The following is a 17,820-nucleotide window of genomic DNA, read 5'->3' on the forward strand; positions in this document are numbered from 1 at the left end:
TTGGCTTACAGTGGCCATGACTTTTGAGCTAGGGACTTTATTGTGAATATTGTGAAAATGCATCTCTTTATCTCTCCCTCTCTCTCTTTTTCTTTCTTTCTTTCTTTCTTTAGTGGGTGTGGGTCCAGCCTCCATCATGGTGGGGAACCTGGTAGCAGGGAAGAGGATAGCCCAGGCAGCAGGCAGGGATCTGGGCATGATCGAGGACCAGGACCTGATCAGGAAGGTAGGACCACCTCTCATCATCATCAGTTAGAAAGGACCCACATGCACGGTGGCCCATAGATAGCATGGTAGGGACTATAGCAGTTGTTGGTACTACTAACCTGGCCATTGTTTGTAGCCAACACTACAAACAATGGCATGCCTACTGCTGGATAGTCACGTTCGGTGCGCTGTTGGTCTGCCGCCATATTGGTGGCAGACAGCGGTCCAATATGGGCTTGCCTGCAGTGGTGTGCTGCCTCTTTGCCACCATTGGTCCAGTAAGTGTTTGCTTGTTGGGTAGTTAGACCGGACAAGATAGCTGGTAAACCATGTGAGCAACATGATGCGTTCTTTCTTCTGTCCTAATGCACTCATCTCTCTCTGGATGTAACATTACATAGCTCCGCATGTGGCCTACTATGATGGTAAGAGCTACTGCCCCCTCCCTACCCACCACACCCTGGTTCTTCCTTTGCTTCTGTCTGCAATGTGCTGTACAGTGACGCGCTCAATGTGAATGGGGTTACTTTTCAGTTGCACACGCAAATAATTCTATGGATGCATCGCTAAGTTCTGGCAAAATTTGAGATCTTGCATGGTGTCAGAATTGATACTCTGAGTCTACACATGCTAATGTATTATGCCATTTATTTTCCTTCTGCATCACAGCACAGTTATGGGGACAGTCTGTCGTGGCATCTCTTAATGTCACCTTATGCCCCATGCCTTCCATCATCTCCTGAATGTTCAAAACATTACACACACAGGCCTTGCTCGTCTGCAGAATTGTTTGGACTCCAAGGAAGGCCCTGCAAGCCATCTTCCCGAGATCCAAACATGCACATCTGCTCTTCATGTGCTTTGCTGTTTTTCCCCAATTGATTTCTCGCCATAATTGCTATTAGCTACAGCTTAAATCAGTTTTTCATTATTTTAAGGAGTAGTTTGGCTAGTGCTGCATGGTGTAAATTGACAATTTTCTTGATATTTTGCCAATGGGAGTGACAGTTGCCTTCCTCCTGGTAGAAAAGCTACCAACAGAGGACATTTTGGCTTCAGGGCTATTTACTGCAGTGCACCTGTATTGGCCATCTTCATGTCCTTAGACTTACTGTAACTTAAGGGAATTAACTTGATGAAATTCAAGTTCTGTCAGGTTTGTCCCATCAGCAAAATACAACTCCTATTAGATTTATTTGTAGTTATTTAGTGTTGATATCAATAGATATTTTTTCCCCTCATGTTGATATACAATTGATATGCATATTGATACGATTGCTATGTAATGACCTTTGACCATCTCTTTTCTCTCCTCAGCACCAGTTCCTGTCCGAGGCTCTACAGTGGAGGGCACAGACTGACCCAGACCACTGTCTCTATGTGCTGCTCAATGCAAAGGTAGCACTCTCACTCTTATAGACTCACTCTCACACGTATTACGGTAAACAGAACCCCCCAAATACAGTTGTGCCCAGTTGTAAATAAACCCCTTGCCCCTACCCTCTCTAACTCCTGTGCTTCAGGGGGTAGCGGTATCCACAGCAACATGTGTGCAGCTGCATAAGCGGGCAGAGAAGATTGCAGCGGCGCTCACAGAGAAAGGCAGCATCAACACCGGGGACAACGTGGTGCTGCTCTACCCTCCTGGTGAGTCCTTTCGGTCTGTCCGTCAGACTCTGTTGAGGATGACATAGAGTTACAGTCGGTCTCTCTCTCTAGGTATTGACCTGATAGCCTCCTTCTATGGCTGTCTGTATGCTGGCTGTGTTCCTGTCACTGTCAGACCTCCTCATCCACAGAACCTGGCAGCTACACTTCCCACTGTCCGCATGATCATCGACGTAAGTGTGTGTGTTTGTGTGTATACAGTTGAAGTCAGAAGTTTACATACAACTTAGCCAAATACATTTAAACTCAGTTTTTCACAATTCCTGACATTTAATCCTAGTAAAAATGTCCTGCCTTAGGTCAGTTAGGATCACCACTTTATTTTCAGAATGTGAAATGTCAGAATAATAGTAGAGAGAATTTTTTATTTCAGCTTTTATTTCTTTCATCACATTCCCAGTGGGTCAGAAGTTTACATACACTCAATTAGTATTTGTTAGCATTGCCTTTAAATTGTTTAACTTGGGTCAAACATTTTGGGTAGCCTTCCACAAGCTTCCCACAATAAGTTGGGTGAATTTTGGCCCATTCCTCCTGACAGAGCTGGTGTAACTGAGTCAGGTTTGTAGGCCTCCTTGCTCGCACACGCTTTTTCAGTTCTGCCCACAAATTTTGTAGGATTGAGGTCAGGAATTGTGAAAAACTGAGTTTAAATGTATTTGGCTTTGTGATGTGTGGGCTTTGTGATGGCCACTCCAATACCTTGACTTTGCTGTCCTTAAGCCGGTTTGCCACAACTTTTGAAGTATGCTTGGGGTCATTGTCCATTTGGAAGACTCATTTGTGACCAAGCTTTAACTTCCTGACTGATGTCTTGAGATGTTGCTTCAATATATCCACAAAATGTCCCTTCCTCACGATGCCATCTATTTTGGGAAGTACACCAGTCCCTCCTGCAGCAAAGCACCCCCACAACATGATGCTGCTACCCCCGCACTTCACGGTTGGGATGGTGTTCTTCTGCTTGCAATCCTCCCCCTTTTCCCTCCAAACATAACAATGGTCATTGTGGCCAAACAGTTCTAGTTTTGTTTCATCAGACCAGAGGACATTTCTCCAAAAAGTACGATCTTTGTTCCCATGTGCAGTTGCAAACCGTAGTCTGGCTTTTTTATGGCGGTTTTGGAGCAGTGGCTTCTTCCTTGCTGAGCAGCCTTTCAGGTTATGTCAATATAGGACTCGTTTTACTGTCGATATATATACTTTTGTACCGGTTTCCTCCAGCATCTTCACATGGACCTTTGCTGTTGTTCTGGGATTGGATTGCACTTTTCGCACCAAAACGCGTCTCCTTACTGAGTGGTATGACAGCTGCGTGGTCCCATGGTATTTATACGTGCATACTATTGTTTGTACAGATGAACGTGGTACCTTCAAGTGTTTGGAAATTGCTCCCAAGGATGAACCAGACTTGTTTTCTGAGGTCTTCGCTGATTTCTTTTGATTTTTCCATTATGTCAAGCAAAGAGGCACTACGTTTGAAGGTAGGCCTTGAAATACATCCACGGGTACACCTCCAATTGACTCAAATGATGTTAATTAGCCCATCAAAAGCTTCTAAAGCCATGACATCATTTTCTGGAATTTTCCAAGTTTTTTAAAGGCACAGTCAACTTAGTGTATGTAAACTCCTGACCCACTGGAATTGTGATACAGTGAATTGTAAGTGAAATAATCTGTCTGTAATCAATTGTTGGAAAAAGTACATTGTTGTACATCAATTGTTGGAAAAAGTCATGCACAAAGTAGATGTCCTAACCGACTTGCCAAAACTATAGTTTGTTAACAAGAAATTTGTGGAGTGGTTGAAAAACTAGTTTTAATGACTCTAACCTAAGTGTATGTAAACTTCTGACTTCAACTGTATGTGCTATCTTTTGATCAAGTCAGTGTATGAGGATGGGTGCTTTGTTATGAGCATGGTGTTTGAGTGTAATTATTTTGGTCTTCCAAAGGTAGACAAACTAACATGTTGTTTGTGGTGCCTCTATCTGTCCCCAGGTCAGTAAAGCTGCCTGTATCCTTACCACTCAGAACCTCATGAGGATCCTACGCTCTAAAGAGGCTGCTGCCACTCTGAACATTAAAACATGGCCGACAATCATAGACACAGGTACCAAAGACCAGGGGTTCTTAAACTTTTTGGTCCCTGGGACCCCTTTTGATGTAGCAAATTCACACCCTCATATTCAGAACACAACTTGAGTGAGATAAAAATAGCATACAATGAGTTGTACTATGACTTTGGCAGTGCATGGCCAGATGAACCAAGTCTCAGGCCCTGGGATGGAGCTTTTTTTTTTTTTTTTTTCTTCAAATTTCCTGCAATTCTACACATTTTACCATGAGGCAGAGAGAAAACTTTGCTGTTTAAAATTTTAAATTACAGTGCATTTATGTAAAGTATTGAGTTGAAAAGTTGATAATTGGTGGACTACTGTGGATACCAATATCCCTGTGAGCTTCCCAGGCACGTGATGCCCAGGTTTAAGAAAATATATGGTATATTAATTATATTGTATTGTATTATACCCTCTAAACTTATTCCACAGGACAAAATAAGTTGAATCTATTTTTAAAAATATATATATATATATGTACACTGCTCAAAAAAATAAAGGGAACACTTAAACAACACAATGTAACTCCAAGTCAATCACACTTCTGTGAAATCAAACTGTCCACTTAGGAAGCAACACTGATTGACAATAAATTTCATGCTGTTGTGCAAATGGAATAGACAACAGATGGAAATTATAGGCAATTAGCAAGACACCCCCAATAAAAGGAGTGGTTCTGCAGATGGTGACCACAGACTACTTCTCAGTTCCTATGCTTCCTGGCTGATGTTTTGGTCACTTTTGAATGCTGGCGGTGCTTTCACTCTAGTGGTAGCATGAGACGGAGTCTACAATCCACACAAGTGGCTCTGGTAGTGCAGCTCATCTAGGATGGCACATCTTGCGAGCTGTGGTAAGAAGGTTTGCTGTGTCTGTCAGCGTAGTGTCCAGAGCATGGAGGCGCTACCAGGAGACAGGCCAGTACATCAGGAGACGGGGAGGAGGCTGTAGGAGGGCAACAACCCAGCAGCAGGACCGCTACCTCCTCCTTTGTGCAAGGAGGAGCAGGAGGAGCACTGCCAGAGCCCTGCAAAATGACCTCCAGCAGGCCACAAATGTGCATGTGTCTGCTCAAACGGTCAGAAACAGACTCCATGAGGGTGGTATGAGGGCCCGACGTCCACAGGTGGGGGTTGTGCTTACAGCCCAACACCGTGCAGGACGTTTGGCATTTGCCAGAGAACACCAAGATTGGCAAATTCGCCACTGGCGCCCTGTGCTCTTCACAGATGAAAGCAGGTTCACACTGAGCACATGTGACAGACGTGACAGAGTCTGGAGACGCCGTTGAGAACGTTCTACTGCCTGCAACATCCTCCAGCATGACCGGTTTGGCGGTGGGTCAGTCATGGTGTGGGGTGTCATTTCTTTGGGGGGCCGCACAGCCCTCCATGTGCTCGCCAGAGGTAACCTGACTTCCATTAGGTACCGAGATGAGATCCTCAGACCCCTTGTGAGACCATATGCTGGTGCGGTTGGCCCTGGGTTCCTCCTAATGCAAGACAATGCTAGACCTCATGTGGCTGGAGTGTGTCAGCAGTTCCTGTAAGAGGAAGGCATTGATGCTATGGACTGGCCCGCCCGTTCCCCAGACCTGAATCCAATTGAGCACATCATGTCTCGCTCCATCCACCAACGCCACGTTGCACCACAGACTGTCCAGGTGTTGGCGGATGCTTTAGTCCAGGTCTGGGAGGAGATCCGTCAGGAGACCATCCGCCACCTCATCAGGACCATTGCAGTTGATAAATTTGATTTCCATTGATAATTTGTGTGATTTTGGTTGTCAGCACATTCAACTATGTAAAGAAAAACATATTTAATAAGAATATTTCATTCATTCAGATCTAGGATGTGTTATTTTAGTGTTCTCTTAATCTTTTTGAGCAATATATATATATATATGCATGCTTGCTCTGGCTGCGTACCCCTAAAGTACCTCCACACCCCACTTTGAGAAACCCCTGCCATAGAAGATACAGAACATATATAACCTGAGCCAGAGAAACTCAACCTTGTTGTGCATGTTCCTTTCTTCCAGATGACCTCCCTCGCCATAGACCCCCCACGATCTACAAGCCCCCCACGGCAGAGATGATCGCCTATCTGGACTTCAGTGTATCCACCACGGGTATGCTCACTGGGGTCAAGGTAAGGTAATCTACAGGAGGCTACCGCTGGGTCTCAATACTCTAAAACAGCCCCAGATAGGTTTACAAACTATGGTAGCCCATAAACAGCCTGCCATCGGCAAAGTCAGTAGCCAACGGCCCATTTTGCTCATCTGCTTTACAGTGGGCCAATGGCGGTAGCCATAACCATGGCTTTAGTAGTTGATTCTGCTTCTCTTATTGGTTGTTTCATTGTGATGTGTGTGTGATTGGCTGTTTGTCTCTGGCCATCAGATCTCCCATTCTGCAGTCAGTGCTCTGTGTCGCTCCATCAAGCTACAGTGTGAGCTCTACTCCTCACGCCAAATAGCCATCTGCCTGGACCCTTACTGTGGCTTGGGCTTCGTACTGTGGTGCCTCGCAAGGTAACACACACACACACAGGGTATCTTTATCTCTCTCGCTTACACACATACTGAACACACACCTTCTATTGTTTCCTGTGTGTAGTGTGTACTCGGGCCACCAGTCCATCCTAATCCCTCCTATGGAGTTGGAGAGCTGTCTGCCCCTGTGGCTGAGCACCCTGAGCCAGTACCGCATCAGAGACACCTTCTGCTCCTACTCTGTCATGGAGCTCTGCACCAAGGGGATAGGCACGCAGACAGAGATACTCAAAGTGAGTACAATACATATACACACACACACGCACACACACAAGCACACGCTAACTCTCCTTCTCTCTTTCCCTCCAGGCGCGGGGGCTGAATCTGTCATGTGTGAGGAGCTGTGTGGTGATAGCAGAGGAGCGTCCTCGTCTGGCCCTCACCATGTCATTCTCCAAGCTGTTTAAGGACTTGGGCCTCTCCCCCCGCGCTGTCAGCACAGCCTTTGGATCCAGGGTCAACCTGGCCATTTGCATGCAGGTATTCAACCAGCTAGAATCAGTTCTGTGAGGAGTTACTAGGCAACAGGGAATTTTATAAGATGGAAGCATAACTCACTTGTTTGGAAACATAGACTTTTATTAATGGCTAAAGGAAAACATGAATGTTTTGACGGCCATGGCCAATGTTCCTAAGATTTGTGGCTGAACCTTGACTCATGTTGTTTGATGCGCTAACCAGTGTCTCCCTGAACTGGAGGCTAAAGCCTTCTGTTAACTATACATACTAGAAGAGTCACATGTAAATAGAGGACTCTGGGGGTTGTCTGCCAGGTCAGTTAGTACAGCAGGACCTCACTGTATGTCTCCTCAAGGACTGATCCATGTACAGTGGATGTGTATCTGAGTTTTTAGTCAAGTTTTCTGTGTGTTTCTCAGGGAACCACTGGACCGGACCCCTCCACTGTGTATGTGGACATGAAGTCCCTCCGCCATGACAGGTGAGAACATATGTGTGAGCAGCTTTGACGCTGAGGATATTTTTGTTTTTACAATATTGAGTTCTCCATCACAATGTGCTTTCACTTTCTGTCTCAGGGTGAGGCTGGTGGAGAGAGGGGCCCCTCAGAGTCTCCCTTTGATGGAGTCTGGAAAAGTAAGTCTCCCCTGATGGATCCACACACATTAAATTCCCTTTTGTATTCAGATACAAGATGAGTTGTTGTGGGAGTTTGTTGTTCACCATCAGTCTCTCTACTTTATCACTTTCTCTAGATCTTACCAGGAGTCAGGGTGATCATTGTGAACCCAGAGACCAGAGGACCTCTAGGAGATTCCCATCTAGGGGAGGTGAGGGGAGAGAGAATACTAATATTAGATTGAAAATGTCAACATGTGGCATTGAAAAAAGGATGGGCAATAAGAAGGGTATAATTAGGAAAAATGCATATCCCTGTCAATAACCAACAATTCTCCTCATATATTACTCTCCTATTCTATCCTTAACTGTACATTGTCCCCTACTCTGCTCTCTGTCTCTGTCAGATCTGGATCAACAGCCCTCACAGTGCCAGTGGCTACTATACCATCTATGGAGAGGAGAGCCTGCAGGCCGACCACTTTAACACCAAGCTGAGCTTTGGAGACCCCACGACCCTGTGGGCCAGGACTGGCTACCTGGGCTTCGTCAAGAGGACTGAACTACTGGATGCCGCTGGGCGTGAGTGGCTGGGCACGGTCAGGGATATGGAAGCTAACGCTAATGGCTAATATAAAAGGGGAGGGCTATGGAGGCTAACACTAATGGCTAACATGAAAAGGGAGACATACTAGGGATCTGATTAGGGCTAAATGAACTATCCCAACATTCCCAGTATTCAACATATTTCCTCTCTGTGATCAGATCGTCATGACGCCCTGTTTGTGGTGGGTTCCCTGGATGAGACTCTGGAGCTTAGGGGACTGCGCTACCACCCCATCGACATCGAGACATCTGTGTCCCGGGCTCACCGGAGCATCGCAGAGAGGTCAGAACAATGGAGGGTCCCAGGAAACCTTACTTATTGTCCACTTGGTTTATCTGTTTTCCTAATTGGAGGGAGATGAAGAGATTTCTTAGTGTTTGTGTGTGTACGTGCGCACGAGTGTACTGCATCTTTGTCTGACATTTGATTTTAATATAAACCCTTTTTCATATGTGTCCCATGCAGTGCGGTGTTCACGTGGACCAACCTACTGGTGGTGGTGGCTGAGCTGTGTGGCTCAGAGCAGGATGCCCTGGACCTGGTGCCCCTGGTCACCAATGTGGTGCTAGAGGAGCACCATCTTATCGTGGGCGTGGTGGTCATCGTGGACCCAGGGGTCATACCCATCAACTCCAGGGGAGAGAAGCAGCGCATGCACCTCCGGGACTCCTTCCTGGCTGACCAACTGGACCCCATCTACGTGGCATATAATATGTGAGAGGCCAGGTGGATGGGCTGGGCAGATCATCGTATGGTGGAAAAGATTCCGGCTGTTGGAGTGGGGGTTGGGAAGAAAGTAGTTTGGACCAACCTGCTCCATAGACAGAAAATGCATGGTACCACAATGGGCAGTAGGAGGGGGTTGGCTGCACTTTATCGCACTGTATTGACACAGCCCTTTTTGGGGTGCATGTGGTTCAAATCTTAGGTCTTTTGCATTCCAGGTCTGTTGGATTTCAAGAGGCACTGTTGTGTTTTGAGATGTACACTGTATAAAATGGTGTGTATATATACAGTACAAGTCAAAAGTTTGGACACACCTACTTTTTACAATTTTATACATTGTAGAATAATAGTGAAGACATCAAAACTATGAAATAACACATATGGAATCATGTAGTAAAAGTGTTAAACAAACCAAAAATAGATTTGAGATTCTTCAAAGTAGCCACCCTTTGCCTTCATGACAGCTTTGCACACTCCTGGCATTATCTCAACCAGCTTCATGAGGTAGTCACTTGGAATGCATTTCAATTAACAGGTGTGCCTTGTTAATTTGTGGAATTTCTTTCCTTAATAGTGCATTTCAGCCAGTCAGTTGTGTTGTGACAAGGTAGGGATGGTATACAGAAGATGGCTCTATTTGTAAAAGACCAAGTACATATTATGGCAAGAAGAGCTCAAATAAGCAAAGACAAATGACATTCCATCATTACTTTAAGACATAAAGGTTAGTCAATATGGAAAATTGTGCAGTCGCAAAAAACGTCAAGTGCTATGATGAAACTGGCTCTCATGAGTAACCGCCACAGGAAAGGAAGACCCAGAGTTACCTCTGCTGCAGAGGATAAGTTCAATAGAGTTAATTGCACCTCATATTTCAGCACAAATAAATGGTTCACAGAGTTCAAGTAACAGACACATATCAACATCAACTGGAGACTGGGTGAATCAGGACGTCATGGTCGAATTGCTGCAAAGAAACCACTACTAAAGGACACCAATAAGAAGAAGAGACTTGATTGGGCCAAGAAACACAAACAATGGACATTAGACCGGTGGAAATGTGTGCTTGGAGATTTTTGGTTCCAACCGCCATGTCTTTGTGAGACGCAGGGTAGGTGAACGGAGGATCTCCGCATGCGTGGTTCCCACCGTGAACTATGGAGGAGGCGATGTAATGGTGTGGGGGTGCTTCGCTGGTGACACTGTCTGTGATTTATTTACAATTCAAAGCACACTTAACCAGCATGGCTACCACAGCATTCTGCAGTGATAAGCCATCCCATCTGGTTTGTGCTTAGTGGGACTATCATTTGTTTTTCAACAGGACAATGACCCAACACACCTCCAGGCTGTGCAAAGGCTATTTGACCAAGAAGGAGAGTGATTGAGTTCTGCATCAGATGACCTGGCCTCTACAATCACCCGACATCAACCCAGTTGAGATAGTTTGGGATGAGTTGGACCGCAGGGGGAAGGAAACGCAGCCAACAAGTGCTCAGCATATGTGGGAACTCCTTCAAGACTGTTGGAAAAGCATTCCAGGTGAAGCTGGTTGAGAGAATGCCATGAGTGTGCAAAGCTGTCATCAAGGCAAAGGGTGGCTACTTTGAAGAATCTCAAATACAAAATATATTTTTATTTGTTTAACACTTTTTTGGTTACTACATGATTCCATATGTGTTATTTCATAGTTTGTATGTCTTCACTATTATTCTACAATGTAGAAAATAGTAAAAATAAAGACAAACCCTTGAATGAGTAGGTGTCTCCAATCTTTTATCTGGCACTGTATATACACATACACACACACAAAAGTATGTGGACACCCCTTCAAATTAGTGGATTCAGCTATTTCAGCCAAACCCGTTGCTGACAGGTGTATAAAATTGAGCACACAGCCAGGCAATCTCCATAGAGAAACATTGGCAGTAGAATGGCCTTACTGAAAAGCTCAGTGACTTTCAACATGGCACCGTCAGAGGATGCCACCTTTCCAACAAGTCAGTTCGTCACATTCGTCAACAGTACGTGCTGTTATTGTGAATTGGAAACGTCTAGGAGCAACAACGGCTCAGCTGCAAGTGGTTGGCCACACAAGCTCACAGAACGGGACTGCTGAAACGCGTAGCGCATAAACATCGCCTGTCGTCGTTTGCAACACTCACTATAGAGTTCCAAACTGTCTCTGGAAGAAACATTGGGACAAGAACTGTTCGTCCGGAGCTTCATGAAATAGGTTTCCATGGCCGAGCAGCCGCACACAAGCCTAAGATCACCATGCGCAATGCCAAGCGGTGGCTGGAGTGGTGTAAAGCTCACCTCCATTGGAGTCTAGAGCAGTGGAAACTTGTTCCCTGGAGTGATGAATCACACTTCACCATCTGGCAGTCCGACGGACGATTCTGGGTTTGGCAAATGCCAGGAGAACGCAAGCTGCCTCAATGCATAGTGCCAACTGAAGAGTTTGGTGGAGGAATAATGGTTTGGGGCTGTTGTTCATGGTTCGGGCTCGGCCCCTTAGTTTCAGGGAAGGGAAATCTTAACGCTACATCATACAATAACATTCTAGATGATTCTATGCTTCCAACGTTGTGGTAACAGTTTGGGGAAGACCCTTTCCTGTTTCAGCATGACAATACCCCTGTGCACAAAGGCGAGGTCCATACAGAAATGGTTTGTGGAGATTGGTGTGGAAGAACTTGACTGGCCTGCACAGAGCCCTGACCTCAACCCCATTGAACACCTTTGGGATAAATTGGAACCCCGACTGTGAGCCAGGCCTAATCGTCCAACATCAGTGCCTGAACTCACAAATGTTCTTGTGGCTGAATGGAAGCAAGTTCCCGCAGCAATGTTCCAACATCTGGTGGAAAGCCTTCCCAGAAGAGTGAAGGCTGTTATAGCAGCTAAAGGGGGACCAACTCCATATTAATGCCCATGATTTAGGAATGAGAAATATTAATTTCGTGTTATATTTATATATATATCCACCCGGACAAAGACGGTGTCTACACCAAACACAGCTTTCAACTGGAAGGGAAGAGAACTCTACTCTTGCCACACCCTCTACAGCCCTCTTGCTCAATCACACAACACCTCAACAGCCTGACTGGCCCTCTATTTGCACAGTGTCAGGGAGTATTAAGGCGCTGAAGTCAATCTTACCTCTCTCCCCACTCCTCCAAGATCCAATCATCTGGAAGGTATTGCGAGGGGCCAAATAGATGAGGACTTCCTGTCTCTGGGGACATAATTTCCTGGGGTTGAGTGATACAGTATGTACTAAAGACATTCATCTTACTCCATTCTTACTGGCTTTCCTCCCCAAGCTTTCCAGGTCTTACCCTGTCCTTGTTTTTTTAAATGATCTTTAACTTATTCTGAATGCTTGTGCTTGCTTCACCCTGCAGTGACGTATCTGTGCACTTTGAGGCAGGGGTTTATGAAGGATGTGTAAAGGCATGTTATAACACGAATGAACACACATTAGATAGACCAATCTGAAGCAGTAGAGGAAATTACGTCAGTCAGTCATCATTGGCTGTACTTGCATCACAGGTTTATTGCTTGAAAAGGCTAAATAAGAAATGGAACACATTCTCAACTTTCTTGGATTAAGATTACTTCTTGCCTTATAAAACTTTGCCCATACATGTTTTGTTTTTGTCCATTGCTGTTCTTCCATTTCATAACTTTGTGTTATTGGAGTGATAATCCTGATTTGATATCCAAAGGGGATGTTTGGAGTAGAACATGGAGGCCATTTACTGTACTGTACCCATCAAGGCCTCTGTATTTTAGATATACTGTATTTCACTGTATAGATATTATTTTAAAATTGTATGTATAAATGTAAAAAAAAAAAAAAAATCTATTTATCTCTCTCACCTGATAGTTTTCTGGAAAGCTAACAAAGTTGTGAACAGATGGTGGTGAAAGATTATTGTACATAAGATTTTTTTTAAATGTAATGGTAAAGACTAGTGAATTCAAGATCTTAACACTGATCTTGCACGTGTCTATTTTTGATTATCTAATTATGCACATTCCTCATGTTCAAGGAGCATATTAATTGTGAGGAATCATTTTTGAGGAATCCAAGTTCACTAGGGGTTAGCAGAAAGGAACCAGCTAATAGTGCCAGATGTTTTCCCTGGTCAAGTCACATCAAGTTCGAAGGACCTTGAAAACCACGCCACCATGAATAAGGTTGTCAGGGATTTGTACAGTCAGCCATAACTCCTGGGCCCAACCAGAGATTGGTTTGATGTTATGAGCTTGGGGAGAACGATGAAACCATTATAATGACTGTTTTGTGGCATAGTAAAGCAAGCTCTTATTTTTTGTATGAACCACTGATCAATTTGATTAGATGGAGTGTACTTTTCAGTGAGTGTCCAAAGCTGAGTGATTGAAGAATGTGAGCGAGAGACTTTGGCAATGCAACATTTTGCATATGAAAAGGACTTTCAGGGCCCCAATTTGCAAAAGTAGGACTGTCATATTTAATGTAATTATACATTGGCCACTATCATAGTGGTCAGGTTTGAAAATGTAATCATATTCTACTTTAAATCACTGGAACCTGTTTTTATTTTCCCCTGTAAACTTCAATTGCACACCTGAGCCAATCATATTGTTGGAATCAAGAAGGTAGTATTTTATTGAAACCAGAGAACAACATCCACCTGTTTAGGTTTTATTATGTTCCTCTCCTCTCCACACACAATGTTTAGCACTCGGGGAGGGAAGTTTATAATTTACTGTAACCTTTAGAAGTTTTCACGTTATTATTATATTGTATGCTCCTTCCTGTCTGTAAGGTTCTAGTGATCCTCAAAATAACATGTTTTCTCCTTGCAGTGGTGTAGGAGTCCATGATGAACTATTCATTATTATTGTCTAACATGTTTATGCGTAAATAGTTTGTTGTTTTGTTATTTTCAATCCCCCTCCATCTTAAATGTGTGAATGGGGTTTGTCTATATGTAACATTCAGTCATGTTCAACACTACAGCTTAAAGGTTTGCATTCAAGTTTGTTGTAATATATGAATAAGAACATTATGGGAAGGTTCTGGACCGGAGATGTGTGTGAGTTAAATAATTGCCCCCCTTATGCTATTCAATCACAATGTTTAGAGCGATGAGAAGCTTACCATATGATTTAACCCTATCCATTCAGAAAAACTATAACAGTGACAAGTTATAGCGCCATATCCTACATTTTAATTAAAGTTCCAAGTTCACCATGGAATGTATTTCTGCATGACACAGAGACCAAGCACACATCAGCATCAGATTCAAGCACAAAAGGGATAGTTTTTTTTTTTTGGGGGGGCAGGGCATTTCAGGGAACAATAGTTGGCTACTCTGACAACCGAGTGAATAATTCTCCCCATGTTGTGTATGTTTGTCCCAGGACTTGCTTGTCATTACTACTAACTGCAATTAATCTACCACTGGGAGTTCAATAAGGGCTTTCTCTTCTCTCTGCTCTCTCCAAAATACTTTTTGACACTATGCAATCAATGGCCGTGCAGTTTAACCCCAATGTTTACACAGCCAGGGGGAAATTCATGTTGCTTATACATTTTGTAATAAATTTACACAAAGAGGACTTCAATTTGACTTGTGGTATTGTACATATAGCACTGCACATATCTCTTTATCTGAGTTGTTCAATCAATATTTTGTGTATGCACTCTTGGTATGCTGTGTATATAAATTATTTGGTTAATAATCATCTCAATTTAAAGGCGGGGCTGATCTTCCTGATTTAGCCTCGGTTTCAATTCTCATCATTAGGAAATGTGACTGAGAACAAGATTTGGGTTTTGGAGGCTTGCTTTGATGTGGGTGTCTCTTGTGTATGTTCAAACGTGGGAGGCGTTTTTTGCTTTCACTCTGCCAAAACATTACACAGTTAGTCAGTCACTCTCCCTTCTAGATACAGTGCCTTGCGAAAGTATTCGGCCCCCTTGAACTTTGCGACCTTTTGCCACATTTCAGGCTTCAAACATAAAGATATAAAACTGTATTTTTTTGTGAAGAATCAACAACAAGTGGGACACAATCATGAAGTGGAACGACATTTATTGGATATTTCAAACTTTTTTAACAACTCAAAAACTGAAAAATTGGGCGTGCAAAATTATTCAGCCCCCTTAAGTTAATACTTTGTAGCGCCACCTTTTGCTGCGATTACAGCTGTAAGTCGCTTGGGGTATGTCTCTATCAGTTTTGCACATTGAGAGACTGAATTTTTTTTCCCATTCCTCCTTGCAAAACAGCTCGAGCTCAGTGAGGTTGGATGGAGAACATTTGTGAACAGCAGTTTTCAGTTCTTTCCACAGATTCTCGATTGGATTCAGGTCTGGACTTTGACTTGGCCATTCTAACACCTGGATATGTTTATTTTTGAACCATTCCATTGTAGATTTTGCTTTATGTTTTGGATCATTGTCTTGTTGGAAGACAAATCTCTGTCCCAGTCTCAGGTCTTTTGCAGACTCCATCAGGTTTTCTTCCAGAATGGTCCTGTATTTGGCTCCATCCATCTTCCCATCAATTTTAACCATCTTCCCTGTCCCTGCTGAAGAAAAGCAGGCCCAAACCATGATGCTGCCACCACCATGTTTGACAGTGGGGATGGTGTGTTCAGGGTGATGAGCTGTGTTGCTTTTACGCCAAACATAACGTTTTGCATTGTTGCCAAAAAGTTCAATTTTGGTTTCATCTGACCAGAGCACCTTCTTCCACATGTTTGGTGTGTCTCCCAGGTGGCTTGTGGCAAACTTTAAACAACACTTTTTATGGATATCTTTAAGAAATGGCTTTCTTCTTGCCACTCTTCCATAAAGGCCAGATTTGTGCAATATACGACTGATTGTTGTCCTATGGACAGAGTCTCCCACCTCAGCTGTAGATCTCTGCAGTTCATCCAGAGTGATCATGGGCCTCTTGGCTGCATCTCTGATCAGTCTTCTCCTTGTATGAGCTGAAAGTTTAGAGGGACGGCCAGGTCTTGGTAGATTTGCAGTGGTCTGATACTCCTTCCATTTCAATATTATCGCTTGCACAGTGCTCCTTGGGATGTTTAAAGCTTGGGAAATCTTTTTGTATCCAAATCCGGCTTTAAACTTCTTCACAACAGTATCTCGGACCTGCCTGGTGTGTTCCTTGTTCTTCATGATGCGCTCTGCGCTTTTAACGGACCTCTGAGACTATCACAGTGCAGGTGCATTTATACGGAGACTTGATTACACACAGGTGGATTGTATTTATCATCATTAGTCATTTAGGTCAACATTGGATCATTCAGAGATCCTCACCTAACTTCTGGAGAGAGTTTGCTGCACTGAAATTAAAGGGGCTGAATAATTTTGCACGCCCAATTTTTCAGTTTTTGATTTGTTAAAAAAGTTTGAAATATCCAATAAATGTCGTTCCACTTCATGATTGTGTCCCACTTGTTGTTGATTCTACACAAAAAAATACAGTTTTATATCTTTATGTTTGAAGCCTGAAATGTGGCAAAAGGTCGCAAAGTTCAAGGGGGCCGAATACTTTCGCAAGGCACTGTAACTTGACAGTCTAACCAGGTATTGTGTCTGGAAGTAGCATAGACTAGCCAGAAGCTAGCCAACTTCTTTCTCCAATTAGCTTAAATGGGCTGGTGTGCTACCTTGGCAAAGTTGGTTTCACTTAGGATAGCCTATTTGTGGGGCTAGTTATGGACTGTCAATAAATGTCCAAAATGTAAATAGGACAATTTCACGTTGCACACCTTTTAGTTGTCTCATTAAATGCTTCAATATTTATATATTAAAGACATGCTCCGGTACTTTGGCAACCAGTAAGTATTTTTTAAACCTCCAGCTTTGGGCTGGATGTGTCAATGTGTAGTTCATACATGCATAATCTATGAGCAGAAATACTGTTTTACCTCAATTAGCCACACAGTCTCGAATGAGCTTCAGCCCCTTGTCATTTGTGAGTGCGAGAGATTATATAGATATATATATATTAGGTACAGTTATAGTTATGGTACCCTTCATTCTGTGACATACCATTTTTTCCAAATTAGATCGCAAATCTCTGTTTTGGATGAGACTGACTTTATGACCAAAATTATCCTATTTACACTTTATAGTCAATTTTGACAATAGAATAAATGTTCCTAACTCATTTTGATGCCACATATGCCATTTTAAAAAGGAGTAGTTGCTTATTACATTCAGTTGCTCTTTAAAAACAGGTCATATCCATAGTCAGTCATAGTGATTTAATTGTGTTCTGAATTAATTTAGCTCATTAATTTTTTAAAATAAAGACTTGATTATATTATACTACCCTAACCCCATTATTTTCACTCATTTCATTTAGTAAATTGGTTACAATTGCTGTTTTATACTGAAATTGAAAAAATGAATTAAAGACTGATTTTACAGCAAATCATTATTTTCAGTTTTTTTTTTCGAGCTCCTTGAGTTCAAAGACATTACTCATGTGTATGGGTGGGTAACTGGATTTGTTAAAGGTGCTGTCTGTCACATTTTATTGATCTTTTCAACTATTGAAATATACCCCTTTGTTTTTGAAGAATACAACTAAGAAATACTGTACCTAAAATAGCTTAGTGTGTCCACTGAAGGTGGCCATTTACTACAGATGTAATTAAGTGCTATTTACAAAACTGCATGTGGAATTTGTTTACAGATGCAGCGACATTGTATCTATTTTATGTCATCATAGTTTTACTATACACACTTTTTCACCAATCACAGTTCTCAAAGGAAGCAATTACGTCATATGTCCTTCCTGGGGCTGCGCGCATCTCCGCCTCCTTCCTTTAAA

The 17,820-nt window shown here is 43.1% G+C and overlaps 1 protein-coding gene across 4 annotated transcripts in view; it reads left to right on the forward strand.

The window, feature by feature from the left end:
* Positions 1–9,322, forward strand: part of LOC112216959 (disco-interacting protein 2 homolog B-A-like) — a 90,834-nt gene extending 81,512 nt beyond the window's left edge. For 2 of the 4 annotated variants that reach the window (XM_042297391.1, XM_042297394.1), the window contains exons 24-39: positions 114–226; positions 609–632; positions 1,525–1,605; positions 1,731–1,854; positions 1,927–2,048; positions 3,877–3,988; positions 6,037–6,146; positions 6,401–6,531; positions 6,617–6,785; positions 6,862–7,032; positions 7,431–7,492; positions 7,590–7,647; positions 7,767–7,841; positions 8,037–8,211; positions 8,395–8,518; positions 8,702–9,322. In XM_042297391.1, the coding sequence (XP_042153325.1) occupies positions 114–226; positions 609–632; positions 1,525–1,605; positions 1,731–1,854; positions 1,927–2,048; positions 3,877–3,988; positions 6,037–6,146; positions 6,401–6,531; positions 6,617–6,785; positions 6,862–7,032; positions 7,431–7,492; positions 7,590–7,647; positions 7,767–7,841; positions 8,037–8,211; positions 8,395–8,518; positions 8,702–8,954 (1,904 nt within the window). In that variant the 3' untranslated portion in view covers positions 8,955–9,322. The remainder of the gene's footprint in view (positions 1–113; positions 227–608; positions 633–1,524; positions 1,606–1,730; positions 1,855–1,926; positions 2,049–3,876; positions 3,989–6,036; positions 6,147–6,400; positions 6,532–6,616; positions 6,786–6,861; positions 7,033–7,430; positions 7,493–7,589; positions 7,648–7,766; positions 7,842–8,036; positions 8,212–8,394; positions 8,519–8,701) is intronic. The other 2 variants (XM_042297392.1, XM_042297400.1) reach the window with 1 other exon arrangement.
* The last annotated feature ends 8,498 nt before the right edge of the window (positions 9,323–17,820 follow it).

Source organism: Oncorhynchus tshawytscha, linkage group LG02 (genome assembly GCF_018296145.1).
Source record: "Oncorhynchus tshawytscha isolate Ot180627B linkage group LG02, Otsh_v2.0, whole genome shotgun sequence".
Taxonomy (NCBI): Eukaryota; Metazoa; Chordata; class Actinopteri; order Salmoniformes; family Salmonidae; genus Oncorhynchus; species Oncorhynchus tshawytscha.